The sequence below is a fragment of the Myxocyprinus asiaticus genome, chromosome 17 (assembly GCF_019703515.2).
Source record: "Myxocyprinus asiaticus isolate MX2 ecotype Aquarium Trade chromosome 17, UBuf_Myxa_2, whole genome shotgun sequence".
NCBI lineage: Eukaryota > Metazoa > Chordata > Actinopteri > Cypriniformes > Catostomidae > Myxocyprinus > Myxocyprinus asiaticus.
The window spans coordinates 38,479,393-38,494,947 of record NC_059360.1 but is presented as its reverse complement, the minus strand read 5'-3'; the positions used below and the strand labels follow the sequence as shown (position 1 = coordinate 38,494,947).

Sequence of the window (15,555 nt, the reverse complement as noted above, 5' to 3'; positions counted from 1 at the left end):
TGATCAAGTAAATGCTAGGTGAAATGTAGGTTAGTAGCTTATTTTGGCCAAGAACTGCCCACTTAGAGAGGAAGAGACCATCTGACTAACATATTTAGCCACCAACCACAGTTAATTTTGTCATTATGCAACATTTAGGGGTGGGTAAAACACCACAACATTAGACTGGCCATCAAAAATGTGACAGCTCATTTATATAATAGTGCTGCATTCTCCATGAACACTTGTACAAAAATTTGATATTAGTGTTAAATGTGAGTAGATTTTGTGATCAGAATATCTCTCCATTCAGATATAATACAGGTAGGCATCAATTACTTCACAGACATAAATCGGAAAACAACTGAATATACTGTTTTTCCAACACAATCACACGGAAAACGGCATGCTGCTTCTGAAAGTTCATACACCCTGAAATCAACCCCATTCAGCCAAATTACTGACAAGCGCCATGCCCCATCAGACATTTTTTTTGCATGGATTTAAGCATGAACACGCATTTCCTTCTAGTACGTTGTTCAAGCAACCTGGTTTCTGGTCTCATGGAAAACAGGAATTAATCACGATTACAATGATGAGCCTGATTCACAGGTTGCATTTTCGTTCTAAAATTAAATTTTTTACTCAACTGATGGTTAGGTTTAGGGTTGGGGTTTGAGTTACAGTAGGAGGTAGCGATAATAAAATATGCATTCCTTTTGACTGTATTACATAATTTACAACTAAAAATAATACTCGCTATTGGCGCCAAATATGTGGACATTTCACCAAGGAACTGGAGCTCGCACATGCCCATGCCCACACACTCCAGCTTCGGTCACTGGAGTACAGTGATTTGAATTTTGGTATGCCACCCTGATTTCAGCAAAATAGCTTTTAACCAACTGTTGTCGAATTCACAGTGACATCAGTCTAATTCTGTTTACTTTTTACTTTTTACAATGTTAAAAAAAAATTTTTTTTTTAATGTTCCATGCTAGAACAAACCAAGAAGACTTTGGCAAATCAAATCCAGTCACCAAAAATTTTGGCACCCTTGGTAAACATGAGCAAAGAATGCTGTGAAAAATATGTCTTTATTGTTTATCCTTTTGATCTTTCATTCAAAATATACAAAAACAATCTAACCTTTAATTGAAGTAAACTAAATGAAAGGGGGTAAAAAAAATCTCGTAATTAATTTGTTTTTTCTTTTTTTTCCCTCCAAAACACGTTTGCCACAATTATTGGCACCCCTAAAATTATTATGAGTAAAATATATCTGAAGTATATTCCCATTCATATTTTACATTTTTTAGTACACCTGGGTGACTAGGAACATGAAATTGTTTCACATGGGTATAAATATGATGTAACCCACAGGCCAATTTCCCTTAGTCATCCATCACAATGGGTAAGACCAAAGAATAAAGTTATGATGTGCAGCAAGTTGTTGTTGAGCTTCACGAAATGGGAAGTGGCTTTAAGAAAATAGCTTAAGCATTGAAAATGCCCATATCCACCATCAGGGCAATAATTAAGAAGTTCCAATCAACAGGAGATGTTAAGAATCTGCCTGGAAGAGGACATGTGTCTATATTGTCTCAACACATGGTGAGGAGGATGGTTTGAGTGGCCAAAAATTCTCCAAGGATCACAGCTGGAGAATTGCAGAAATCTGCTGGGTCTTGGGTTCAGAAAGTCCACAAAACTACAATCAGATGTCACCTACATCACCACAAGTTGTTTGGGAGGGTTTCAAGAAAAAAGTCTCTGCGCTTATCCAACAACAAGCTCAAACTTCAGTTTGCCAGACTCTACTGGAACTTGAAATGGGACTATGTTCTATGGTCAGATTAAACAAAAATAGAGCATTTTGGCAGCAAACACTCTCAGATCCCATGTGTTCTCCAACCTCATTAGGCATTTTAGGAGAAGACTCAGAGCTGTTATCTTGGCAAAGGGAGGTTGCACAAAGTATTGAATAAAAGGGTGCCAATAATCATGCCACACATACAGTATATTTGACAAAAATATGTTTTTTGATAAAACTTGTGTTGTGTTTGCAATTGTTTGATATCCAATAGACTAGAGAATAGATTTTTGTGAATATTTTGAATGAAAGATCAAAAGGATAAACAATAAAGACATATTTTTCACAGCCTTCTTTGCTCATATTTACCAAGGGTGCCAATATTTTTGGCCACAACTGTAAAAAGAAACTGTAACTGAGTGAGCTCTTCTTTCATTAACAGGCTTACCCTTTCACCAGCTCTACAGCGATAAAATCGCTTCCATCTCCACTGTTGAACAGGATAAATCCATCTGGAGAGGTCGTTTTGAACTGGAAGAAAAGGTGCATGGATGTGTAAGCCTGCAATGTGGCAAGACTTAGGTAACTGTTCTTGGATTTGAATGTCACGGGGTCTGCAATGATGGAACGCATGCCGAAACGGGCATTGAGCTCGCAGTAGTCGATGTCACCGTTCTTGCACAGGTCGATGTAGAGCATGCCATTGAATTTGAGGCTCTGCAGGTGACCAATGAAGCTGGAGGGAATCATGGAGATGAAACGGCGTTCTGTCATCACACCCGTCTCAATGTTGTGGAACTCTAACCGGGTGTGGTCGCCCACCATCTGACCTAAAAGTCACAGCAGGTTGGGAGGGAAAACAAGAAAAAATTGCTGCTATACTACACCCTCACAAAATATTACACTGCTGTTCAGCAAGAAAACTATATCATATACCAAAATTCTTATTCAAGGAGCAAGTCAATGACTTTTTAAAGAGCTACTCAAACAGGCAACTCCACTACTGGGTACACAGGGTGAGTCCTACATTATGCAAAGACAAAAATGAACCTGAAGAGTATGGATTTTATTGAAATGAAACATTGCAGTAGGGTCCATAATTCCATAATAAATTATAGATGCTCACATAAAATAACCCATCACCATTCACTGAGAAACTTGTCTTTCAGACTGAAGATCAATAATAGTACCTTCTGCTACGTCATCGTCAACCATTAGCTTGTAGCTTTTGCCTCTCCGGATCACACGCACAGTATGCCATTCATTATCATTGAGCTTTTGTCCGGCATACAGTGTCTCTGGTCCTTTGCCTGAGAACGACGGTCATGAAACGTTAATTGCAACCTGAATTGTCTTTGACCAAACCTTTGCTTTCAATGTGTAAAAGCGAAAAATTAAGATTACAAAGATTATAAAAATGCTGCCAACTATGCAAGGCATATTTATCAATCCCTAAAACAAATTAATTAAATTGCTTACCTACTCTGTAAAAACTGTTTTGTCAGGTAACCTAACAAATGTGCTTTACGTGGTAAAATCTTAATTAACGGGTTTGATTGAAGCCAAAAATATAAAGTAATATGACTGAATCAACCTGACTACAAAAGGGTATACCAACAAAAGTAATTATTCAGGGTCAGATCAGGTAGAAATATTTTTTGAAGGTAAGAACTTCATGTTTTTACTTTTTACAGTGTATTTTTAGTATGGTATCTCTATAAATAAAAAAAGCCGATATGATAAACACAAAATGGAAAGCAGAGGTTTGGTTCAGATGTTATTGAATTATTATACAAAAACATAAAAAAATAAAAATAAAAAAAATACATAAATAAAAAAACCAAGTTAAATTCTATGTTCTCTTTGTCTTTCACAGCTATTATTTCTTAGCTTATCCCTGAGGTAAAATGGCTTTTACTCATAAAAGGTCTTGATACACCGCTCAAGGACAGAGTCGATAATAGTTGCAAATTCTAATGTCTAAACAATATTCCCTAATACAGACAAATTACTTTCTCTGCTTTTATTAGACAGGTAAATCACACCCGTTTCAAATAACTGAAATGAGAATTAATTTACAAGATAGAAATATATATTTTTTTACTGACTTAAAGGTACACTACGTAATTCAAAATTGCAAGTTATAGGAAGAGGAACATTGTTTTGTTTTCTCTGTCAGTTGTGCTTCGATATACCCATGTTTCCTGTGATCACCATATCAGAGTGGATCTGACCACATCATGAGTCACTGATAGTAAGAAGAAAATCCTACAAGACAGATATATTACAAAAACATGTTGTCTGAGCAAGTATGTAGAAAATTGTAGCCAGACCTGAATATAAATCATTATTGTAGACTTACTGGAGTGACTGGAGTGGAGTCAAGAATGCTGTTTAAAACACTGATTTAAAAAAAAAAAAAAAAAGTTTATGTACTGACTCAATAATGGTATTTTGTTAATTTCTCATGAAAAATGTAACAAAAAAAATCTCCGTAGTGTACCTTTAATACAGTTGAGGAGCTGAACGGTCAAAAAGGTGAGTTCAGGTGAGGTGTTTTGGATTTAGCTCAGAGCCCAACATCTTTTGAAATCTCTCTGCTCTTTGGAAATTGTACTACCTACCTGTGTTCCTCATATAGAATAATACCTTCCGCCATATCAACACTGACATACAGTAAATACGTTTTGACTGACATACTTAGAAGTGCAATATCTGCCAACAGTGACACTGTTTGGACAGTTTATTAAATTATGTATATCTACTGGATCATCCTTAAGCTGATACAATGCTAAAACCAACACCTTGTGCATTGTGACCTACTGTATAATCACATTTTTGCACTGTTAATGTAATTTAGAGAGATTTGTTCTGTAATGTTAACATGGTCCTTTTCATAATTCCCAAAAAACACAATGTCTTAGGAAAACTGTAAATGTTTCACACTACAACTACTGTATTAAAGGTCAATTGCAAACTGTAACCTTTGAAAACAATTATGATATTTTCAAGGGCTGCAGTATTTTCTAGCTTTGAAAGTGCATCTGTCAGAGTGATCTCGCATTTCAAAAATCACTGTGTTTCACATGCACATCCAACAATATTAAACACTCTTGCAGAGACCACTGCCCTCCAGTTAATAACCTGCACCTCAATGCTTTTAAAATATGCAGGTTTTGTAATAGGCACTTGAGAACTAATAACTCTGATAAGCATGTCATACAATTAGTGACATTAATCTGAGTGATGGAAAGCTTGAACTGGAGGAGGTAAAGGGATGTGAGACTAATCTTGCATGATGTGCGATATGATAAGCTGTGTACCACTTGGTCGGTTAATTTTGGTGGAGATGTGTTTGTGGATCACTTGTCTATTCACTTGATTACTTGCAATTAAGCAGACCTTCACTTTACCACATTTACATAAGGCACAGACTCCCTAGTACACCACCATGCAGAAACAATTTATATCTAGAGTAAGTTACTGTACAGTTATTGTAAGGATACGGATCACCTGGAATTCAATTTGCAACCTATGTATTGCCAGACCACCAGATTGTTTTAGAGGTCACAAATTATAGAAAACAAATGTGCAAACAACTCTGAAGCAATACCAAGTTCCGTAAGTCATCCAAGTCATTTACAATAATTTTCATGTATACATGTAGGTGTGTACCGTAACATACATCTTCTAATATCCAACATAGGCATGCAAAAATGTAAATGGTAATGCATTTAATTGCAGTTAAATATGAAAATCTACAAAAGTCAGCTCAGAAGCAATGAGATACAGTCTGAAAGGTGTACATTCTTACCTTTCCAAGAAGAAAAATTATAGTTAGTGGTTTTATTTGTTGTGAACAAATGCAGAGAACATAATTAAATCTCTCCAATTGTGTATACCCCCACCCATTTTCTTTTTAATTGGACTATTTTTGCATGTCAGAATATTGTCATTGATAGAAGTCAATACCTATTTATGAGTAAAAGCGGACACTTGATTTCTCTACTAACAGTACACTGTAATTGAAATATCATAGCTAAATTAATTGTAGTATTGAAAAAGGATATTTCTGTACCCCTGTTCTCAGAACCACATGATATGCCTGAACTGATATCCTTTTCTTTTAATATCTTTAACCATAGCGATCATATATGCTCCAGTTAAAAAGAGTTTCCTTGCAAGCTTCAAATAATATATATTATTAAAAAAATTGGCAGTCGTTTTACTTAAACCTTCCTTGGTCTTATGGGTCAATTTGACCCTTTTGAATTTTTAACACTGATTTACATCAACTTAACTTTGTGATCTGAACCTGAAAAAAAAAGTCCCTACATTGTCCATAAGTGTCAACATGACCTTTTTTTCAAATTCAAAAGCTTATAATACAGGCTCTGTTTGCTCTACCTCTTTACTTTAGGACTTAAATCGTTCGTCTAGGTGCCAGCTAACACTAGAAAAAATATTTTTTTCTCTATCACCTTCTATTCCAATGTACAGTTCTGATAGGCAGGGGATGCCTCAACACGGCTTCAAAAATCTTGTTAAAAAAAAGCTTCAAAAGTTTGTAATAAATGCTCTGTTTGCTCTATCTCCCTACTTTTAGTCTTAGATCATTCCAATAGATGGCAGCAAACACTAAAAAAATAAATAAAATAAAATAAAAAACATTTATCACAACATACAGATCACTTTCTATCACAACATACAGATCTGAAAAGCAGGGGGCACCCCAAACGTGATTTGTGACTCCGCCTATAGACATCCAGTCTTTTTTGGGTGCCCCGTGTGATATTGGTGTCATTTGAAAGCTAAGAACCTGAGGTTTGCAATGATGTATAACATTTTATCATGAATATTCAGGAACATATTCAAAAGACAATTTGTTTATAATATATTTTTTTTTTTTGCATTTTTGTGTTTGCATTTGTTGTCAATGAATGTTTGTGGGTGTCTGTGTGTGTGAAATTTCGAGTATGACTGTTCTTATAATAACATTTTGACCTTTTCTACAATTTTATGGTGAGGCTTCTTAAAAAAGACTAGATGTCTATGGGTGGATTTGAGGCACCCCCTGCCTTTCAGCTCTGTATATTTTGATAGAAGGTGATAGAGAAAAAAAATCTAGTGTTAGCTGGCACCTAGAAGAACGATTTAAGACCAAAAGTAGAGAGATAGAGCAAACAGAGCCTTTATTACAAGCTTTTGAATTTGAACATAGTCAATTTGACCCTTAAGGACAAAGTAGGGACTTGATCGTTAAGACCAAGGAGGGGTTAAACAAAAACAACCAAGCCAGCAAACATATGAACAAACAAAGAAACATGACAAAAACATATCACATCATATCATAATAATACCCTGAAATTAATATTTACCAATATGTCTAATTTTAGAAAACACATTTGATATGTGGTGACTTTATAAGGTGTTTAAATATAGAATCATAAACTGTAGTTGCTGCATCACAAAAAGGCTTCTCTTAAAATAAATATTTACACATACAGTATATTTCAGCATGCACAAAATATTGAATATGTATGCATGCAATGAGCTACACTAAACCTTGCATTCCAGACTAAATGCAGTAATTACTGTACCTAAACTAGAACTTTAGAAGATACCTCCAATGTTTAAAGTACACATTAAGACCTTCAAGCCATTTCTTAGTTTGATGCTAACAGGGTAGGAAATAACTCCACATGACAGGTAAATTATAGGCCATCAAAAACAAGCCATGATTATTAAGTCACCACCATTTACGAATCAGTAATCCTGATTGGAGAGATTCATCAACTGACCCTTTCACTAAATGCAAACTCTCCTTGACTTAATGGAGAAAAAGGTACAAGACTCAAGACATTCCTTTCAACAAGAGAATCATTAGGAGCAAAATTTGAGTGTTAACTTACTGGAGTTACAGTTTATCCTGATACAGTCTAGATGGGGGAGAATAAATGACAGATGAAATTGCATCCTTCAAGGTTACAGCTGCAGACATCCAAAAACAATAATTCCACCCTTCCGGGGACGTCCACATGCAAAGAGGCGGCCATTTATTTTTTATTATACAAAACCATTTAATGTAAAGGCTGTATAACAATATCATTGGTTTAGCTGCAATTGTCAAAGTAGACAGACATACTGTAAATAATCATAGCTATGAATATTTTTTTTTTATTTATTTATTTTTTTTTTACTGATTCTGTTACACATTTTACACATTTAGGAATCAGCAATTTAATCCTTTTTGATTATGTTTAGATTTCAAATGATATGGGTTCAGTAGGAACCGACAAATACTATTAAGTTATAAAATGGCCGCTTGGAGCTCACCAACCACAATGATTTTTCAACCCTGAGCTTTTATTTTTTTAGTAAATATATTTGAGATTCTGCCCCATTGAAATCACACCAACTCATTAGCTAAATATGCTATAATAGCTTTATTATATTTAGCAAAATGTTGGTGATGGGGCATTTTCAGCTTGAAATATCAAAACAATATCCTAAATATTGATTGACTAGATTTAAAGGAACCAAATATGCAAACAGGCTAATTTACTGTCTCTTAAATTGTAATACAGTGAAAACTATTAACCTGCTGTCTAATTTTGAATGGCACTATGCTCTGGGTTGTGCTCTTTGTGGCTGGATTTACCATGTGTCGTCAACCGCAACAGAAAAGTGGGAGCAAACAGCCTCGATCCAATAAGCACCAGCACCATGCAGTGGCCTCTGTACCTCCAACAAGATTTATTTCACACTGTACCACTCAAATAAGTCATTACAAATAATACTATAGTCTCGATTTGTTTGTAAAAGCATAGTTGTAGACGTCTTAAATGTCCTAATGGTAAAATAATCTGGTATTTTAGAGGACAGTCCTGTGCATACCTCTAATGATATACATACTGTATTTATACAGTTAATGTATGGTTTAAGGCTGCAAGACTGTCAAATCGTACAGCAGATTTCTTTGTGCATGCAGTGACAAGACATTCTCGTCTCTTTCAGGACAGTACCTTTACAGTGTGTGGGCTATGTTTATCTCTACTATGGCTGTGCTGTCACAGATTATCAGTGTTACTGTAAAACCTCAGGCTGTTATGTCACTTGCTTTAATGATGACACAGTGACTTAATGACCTGTTAGGGTCTCTCATCTCTCGTCTAACAGTAATGGTGCTGGGTTGAGGATTGAGAGGTGCTACCAGCTGCAGGTGAAGCTGAGAGCTCTGTTCTCGGGCTGTTTGCCGACCGGGCCGCAGGCTAAAGGCCTTTGAAGGGGTGAATACCATCTTTTGACAAAGCATGGAGGATGTGTGTCATAGAACGGGAGGAAGAGGTGTGATGGTGGTTAAATGGAAGTGATGTAACAGAAAGGAAATGACAACCAAAGCACAAATGTGATACGAACAGAATTGTGACAGAAAATGAGGTTTGAAAAGAGTTATTGAAGACATGATCAAGTAGAGAAGATGACAAGAATTAGTGTTAAGTTGACAATCAGAAAGTCACAACACTTGTGTCTCTAATCGTAAAAAGTAATTACCCATCTTTTCAGAAATCGATATCAAAGTAAAAGGATCTGTTAGGCAGTGCTGTGACTGTCTCAAAGGACTTTTTGTCATCACTATGACAATGATCATGGTCAGTATATTTAAAAGATGCACCAATCATTGTGTCAATTAGGACAGGGCGGTGTGACGATACTATATGCCATGCAACATTAGAAATGTGTCAACTGGTAGAGATGTTGCTACTGTATACCGTTTATAAAGCAGTAGATATATTTGCATAACTATTAGTGGCTAGGGCTGCTTTACGTTATTTACATGTGAGCGCAACAGAGAAAAATGCAGCAGTGCAAAAATACAAGAAAGTCAAGGAAAAAAAGAATGTTTAGTCATTTACTGTTGCAACATAGCAACTGGCTGAATAAATGTAGAATTCAACCGAAGTGCGGTCACAGGTTTGCATACATCGACTATTTTACGATGGCATCGATTGTCCAATCAGAATTTAGAGTCTGAACTATTTTATTTTATTTCAAATTTTACTGTTTTAAGTCTATTGTCTTTAACTCAAGTGTTTTGTCTTTAACCGCCCAACCCTTATCAATTAATAGCTGAAATCTGAGTTAAATTCAAGATGTTAATTTCTTTCTAAGTTAAGAAAACAATCAATTCAAACTGAACTTAATCAAATGTCTGGTGAACCATGCAAATAAAGCAAACAATAAAACAACATCTTAATATATCTTATTAATGACTGTAATGATGTACGTAGAGGCAGGGGAAGGTGGGGCTGGAATGATGGACAGGGAGAAAGAGGGATAGAAAGAGATGCATCCTGAAGGAGGAGGAGGTTGTATACAATACCTAAGTTGACCGTGAGTTTGACACGACTTCCGTCCAGCTCCAGCCGAAGAGTATCGGCAGAGTCACGGGAGGTGGTGGCCATGAGCAGGCCGTATGCCCGCTGAGACATAAAGCGAAGGGACACGTCCTCAGCTTCAGTGTGCATCACTGTTGGCATCACCACTTTCATATACATGCTCCCATCATAGCTTAGGATGGATGCCTCTGCAGACAAAAGAAAACAAGACATGTCTATAGAGTAGTGAGATGTAAAAGCAAGCTTTGAAAATCTGTCCCCTGCACTAAGCCAAAGCAAACATTTTGAGAGGACAAAACATGCTCTTAATTTGAAAAAAAAAAAAAAAAAAAGACTTGGCCTATTTGGTCGAGTCCAAATGTTTCGGATTTTGTCCAAAAACTTGCATGGCAAGATTTTAAAAACAAGCAATGCATTACATGACTTTTTACAAACCTTACAAATATTTTTCAGAAATTTATTGAATATTTTATACCAAAATTTAGACCAAAATGCCCAGAATTTTGCCATTATTCACTGATAATGATTAGCTGGCTCAACAGATAAATAAACAGATCTCTCCTGCCATGGGAAATGTTGAACACATCTGCACATTTAGTAATCTGCCACACAAGTACCCAACCAAAGCACACCACTAAGATGGGGCTGATGGATGCAGAGATGCCCTCTCTCTCCAGCTCGAGCATGTACAGTAACTGTCATTCAATGCACCGTGGGCCAGAAGAAACTCCATATGAAAGTACTGTATTAGAAAAGCCAGTAGGGCATAAAATGTCTGCTTTGTGAAAATAAGGTGTATGAAACATGAAGACAATAAAGACAAAAAAATCAAAGCTTCACTACTGTGTCTATGCAGGATTACAGGTAGGCGATAATCATCTAAGATTATATGTTAGTGTGACAAGGAGGAGGGTGTGGCCGGGCCGTGAGGGTGCACGGCCGGCGCTGAGTTACCTAATCAGCCGGGAGGGGGATAAAGATGAGCCGGGGGCGCCAGTTCGAGAGAGACAGAGTGAGAGACACACGCGGCCAATGTGTGTGTGTGCGTCTATGTGTTTTATGTCGTTTTAAGTTCATTTCTGTCATTAAAGTTTAGGTTGACTGTTCTGCCGGTTCCCGCCTCCTCCTTGTCCGTCCTGAACCCGTTACACTGGTGCCAAAACCCGGGACGGATGAATCGCTGCCGGCCGCTGGGAGTTGGAGGAACCGCTGCCAACCGCCAGGAAGGGGAGGAGCCATTCCATCTTCCAGGGGTCGGAGGACTCGCTGCCATCCACCAGGGGAGAAGGGGCTGTCGTCTGCCAGCGGGCGGAGGAGTGGCCGAGGACCAGGCGACGGTGTGTCCGGGGACCGGCGAGCGTGTTTTTCTCTCTCTCTCTTCTCTGTCTCTCCCCCTCGCTCTTTCCCTCTCCCCTCTCCCTCTCCTTGTCTCTCCCAGGGCTCCAGAGAGGCGGGGAAGACCTGCAGGCAGAAGGACGGCTGGAAAGGCAACAGGATGGGAGGGGAGTATGTCATGCCAGAGGTATCCCCTGGCCTGAATCGGGCGGTGGAGGAGTGTGATGAGGAGGAGGGCATGGTCAGGCTGTGAGGGTGCATTGCCGGTGCTGAGTCACCTAATCAGCCAGGAGAGGGGATAAAGACAAGCTGGGGGCACCAGTTTGAGAGAGATACACACGGTCGCAGTGTGTGTGTGTGTGTGTGTGTCTATGTGTTTTATGTTGTTTTAAGTTCATTTCTATCATTAAAGTTTACGTTGACTGTTCTACCAGTTCCCGTCTCCTCCTTGCCCATCCTTTACCCATTATAGTTAGCATTATGAGTTAGCATGGTTAGTGTCACAAATTTGTTTACATTCAACAATGACAGTGCAGAACTTTAAATATTTACAGTATACTTTTTTAAATCTTAAAACATTCTGTTCTAGGTTATTATGTAAAGATTTCCATATGACGTTTGGATCTATTGTATAATGTATATTTCTTCAGTAAAGCACTTTGTAAACACTGGCATTTAAATATACATAAATGAATAAAATACACATTAGACTACATAATATAATACAGCTAAATGAAATGGTTTATGCAATGACACAGTATCTCCAAAAGAAGATCCATAATAAAGCTAGCAGCAGCAAATACTCATTTAATCCTCAGCTGTGAAAACTCCTTTCTGGAAGCATGCATCCTAAATAGCGATACCTAGAAAATGTTGACAAACCCTACAATTACACAGTGATCAATATGTTATTATGTGCAATTAGTTGCTTTTCAATCGTGCCTAAGGCCCTGCCAATGCTAATTTTACATCCAGCATACCAAGGAGAGAGTGGGAGAGAGAAAATGAGGTCAAACTTGCCATCAGTGAAGACAGCGAGAAAGAGAAAATGATAAGTGGGACTAACCTCTACAGTATCTGATGATTAACTCTGAGTGAAAGCATATCAAAATGATTTTGTATCAATGTTATTGAGTAGCGGGCTGATGTGGATGGACAGAAACATGCCATCAAGTATGTGGCAAGAGTGACGGCCCGTGTTGTTGCCAGAACAAGGATTAGAAATGGGGGGTGGGCAGATTGTGACATCACTACATGGAGAGGTAGATAATTAATCCTGAGGACAATTCTGTACTGCCCTGAAAAGTCAAGTAAGTACAGATCTTGTCAACAATTTGTTACGACCGAAATTGAGTCTATTAAACTATGTTCCGTCCTGTGACAGACTGTTTTGGTTTAAAAAAGCTCAGATTCATAGAAAACAAAATGAGACTGTTTTATAATCCACATTTGGCTGGACAATCAAGAAACTTTGAAGCCCTTTTTTCCGTTTTTCCGTTTCCGTTTTGCTTTAACAGCATTTTAGCTTTGCAGGGCAGTGTAGTAGAGAGCACCTACGAGATCTCAAACTGAAATGTCAACGATTTAACATCAAGGCACTAGAAATAAAGATCGAGATATTCAAAGTAAAATAATTATAATATTTTTAACAATTAAAATAGTTACCTGCACATTAATTGGCTATTTCTCTATAAAAATGTACATCTGCACTTCTGAAATCACAAATCTTTCCTTTCTTAAAATAAAGTGTTGGATAGAAGGCCAGCTCTAATTTGATGAAATAGCGATTATGCTATTTCGTATTAATTATTACGAGTTGTGAGGCTATGTTGAACTTGTGTGAGAATGTGTAATCATTTAATTTATTTATTTTTTAACATCCTTACTCCTACCAGTATACACTAAATCAAATATAAAGTTTACTTTAGTGTGTTAGATGCTTGGAGATGTAGCACCAATTTTATTTCCCCAACTGTCAATATTCCTCTCTGGATATAGTAAGTGTATTCAGACTGTATGGAATTTAGTAGGTCTACAGATCTGGCTTTTTAGCAGTATGGGGCAAAAATGCATTTTTACTTGTTTAACACAACATGTGAAGCTAAACTATAGACCAGTGGTCACCAATTAGCAGACCTTGGTTCCACGGTTAACCTATCTTAATGTTTCTACAGTTTTAGTGAGCAGCGCATCAAAACAACTGAGCTGTACAGACCACAAGTGCTAAGGGGCGTAGATAGCGCAGATCTTTCAGCGCTATATGATCTTTTTCTCTAGCGCTGAACACGCTTCATTCCCGCTCCATGTGTGTTGCATCTCTCTCCCTCGCTATACACGAGGTGCCGCATAAAGCCTGATTTACTGTACGAAGAGTTTCAGGCGTGGTTATTATAACAACAGCAGCAGAGACACAGTGAGCAGCAATATAGATGGTTATTGGCATCTTTCGCTAAAACACACTGCAGAAAATGAGAATGAAGCAAAGTGAAGCTATCTTCACTTCTCTGATATATAACTCTGACGGTTCAGCTAGGCCAGGTTTGTGACAGGACAAGTTAACGTGGCAACTTTTTAGACTATACACTGAAATAAATGATTAGTTGTCTCAACAACAACAACGTAATAAGATAAATTGCTTTTTCTCACAAACTGCATATTTTCGACATTTTTAGTTTTGCACGAAAGGGGGTGGGTGGTCACTTTTTACATCCACAGACTTTGTAAGTTTTTCTTAAGTATAGGCTATGTGCATGCTCCGTGTATTTCACAAGTATATGATCATCCATTGAGTGACTTTAATGCATGAGTATTTTCTAAGTATATGTGCATCCATGGGGTAGCTGGCATGCGAGTGAAAGAGTTTCTCGTTTTCGCGAGCCATTTTCCCGTATGCATGAGTAGGCAAGACGGTTAGTTTTCACTTTTTACTTGAGTGAATATTTTTCAGGGTACATTTTTTTTTAGGCACCATAAAATATTGGCTACCGGAACTCTATATTGAAGATTACAACTGTTATTACAAAGAAAAAAGGTACACATTTGTGTAACTGGACATTTTACTCAAACCCTTAGTTACTGAGATATACTTTAGCCCCTGTGACAACTTCCCCGTGTGACATCTAGTCCTGGTCTCCCCTATTTCATTTTGTGTGTGTGTGTGTTTGTTTGTGTTTGTATGCAGTTGTTTAACACATGCATTAAGTGTAGTTTGATATTAAACCTTTCATGGTTTTTCTCATTTGTTTCTCTTAACTTTATCAACATGTGAATATCCATCTTTCCATATAACAGCAAGACAAGATGTGCAGCAACCTTTGGAATCCTATAGGAGGAAAGCATTCAGAGGTAACTATTCAATATATATATATATATATATATATATATATATATATATATATATATATATATATATATATATATATACAGTTGTGCTCAAAAGTTTGCATACCCTTGGAGAATTGGTAAAAATTTGAGAATTGAATAATGAGTGAGCAGGCAAAACACATTTATTTTATTTCTTATGTGATTCATATTCAACTGTAGGTTATAACAGAATGGCACAATCATAAAACAAAACAAAACAAAACAAAACAAGGTATGCAAACTTTTGAGCACAACTGTATACAGTATATATATATATATATATATATATATATATATATATATATATATATATATATATATATATATACACACACACACATATATAATTTAAATTTTACAGTTGCCTGTCAATTGTGTTCAGACATTGTCAACTAATTGGACAGTTTGTCTGCTTTGAACACAGTGGAAGAACATGGCTGTTCTGATTCTGTTTCCACTTCCACTGAAAAGTTCTGCACTATGAAGCTATAATAAGACTTGTAATTTCTTAAGTTTTTCTTTCATACTGTTGCACATTTGTTGCACACTGTTAGGATGTGCTCAACTGTGCCATATTAAAAGGAGTATTCTGGGTTAAATACAAGTTAGGCTCAATTGACAGCATTTAACAGTATAATGTTGATTACCACAAAAATCCCAATTGAA

General features: G+C 36.9%; 1 protein-coding gene across 5 annotated transcripts in view; it reads right to left on the bottom strand.

Moving 5' to 3' along the window:
• The window catches only part of LOC127454684 (neurexin-3a), a 444,655-nt gene that overhangs the window by 283,261 nt on the left and 145,839 nt on the right, over window positions 1-15,555 (bottom strand). For all 5 annotated transcript variants that reach the window (XR_007899593.1, XM_051722045.1, XM_051722042.1 and 2 more), the window contains exons 10-13: window positions 10,176-10,379; window positions 7,705-7,731; window positions 2,983-3,102; window positions 2,241-2,622 (exon numbers count right to left, since the gene is read on the bottom strand). Coding sequence is in view for 4 of the 5 variants with exons in the window: in XM_051722045.1 (XP_051578005.1) it covers window positions 2,241-2,622; window positions 2,983-3,102; window positions 7,705-7,731; window positions 10,176-10,379 (733 nt within the window). In the remaining variant the exon portion in view is untranslated. The remainder of the gene's footprint in view (window positions 1-2,240; window positions 2,623-2,982; window positions 3,103-7,704; window positions 7,732-10,175; window positions 10,380-15,555) is intronic.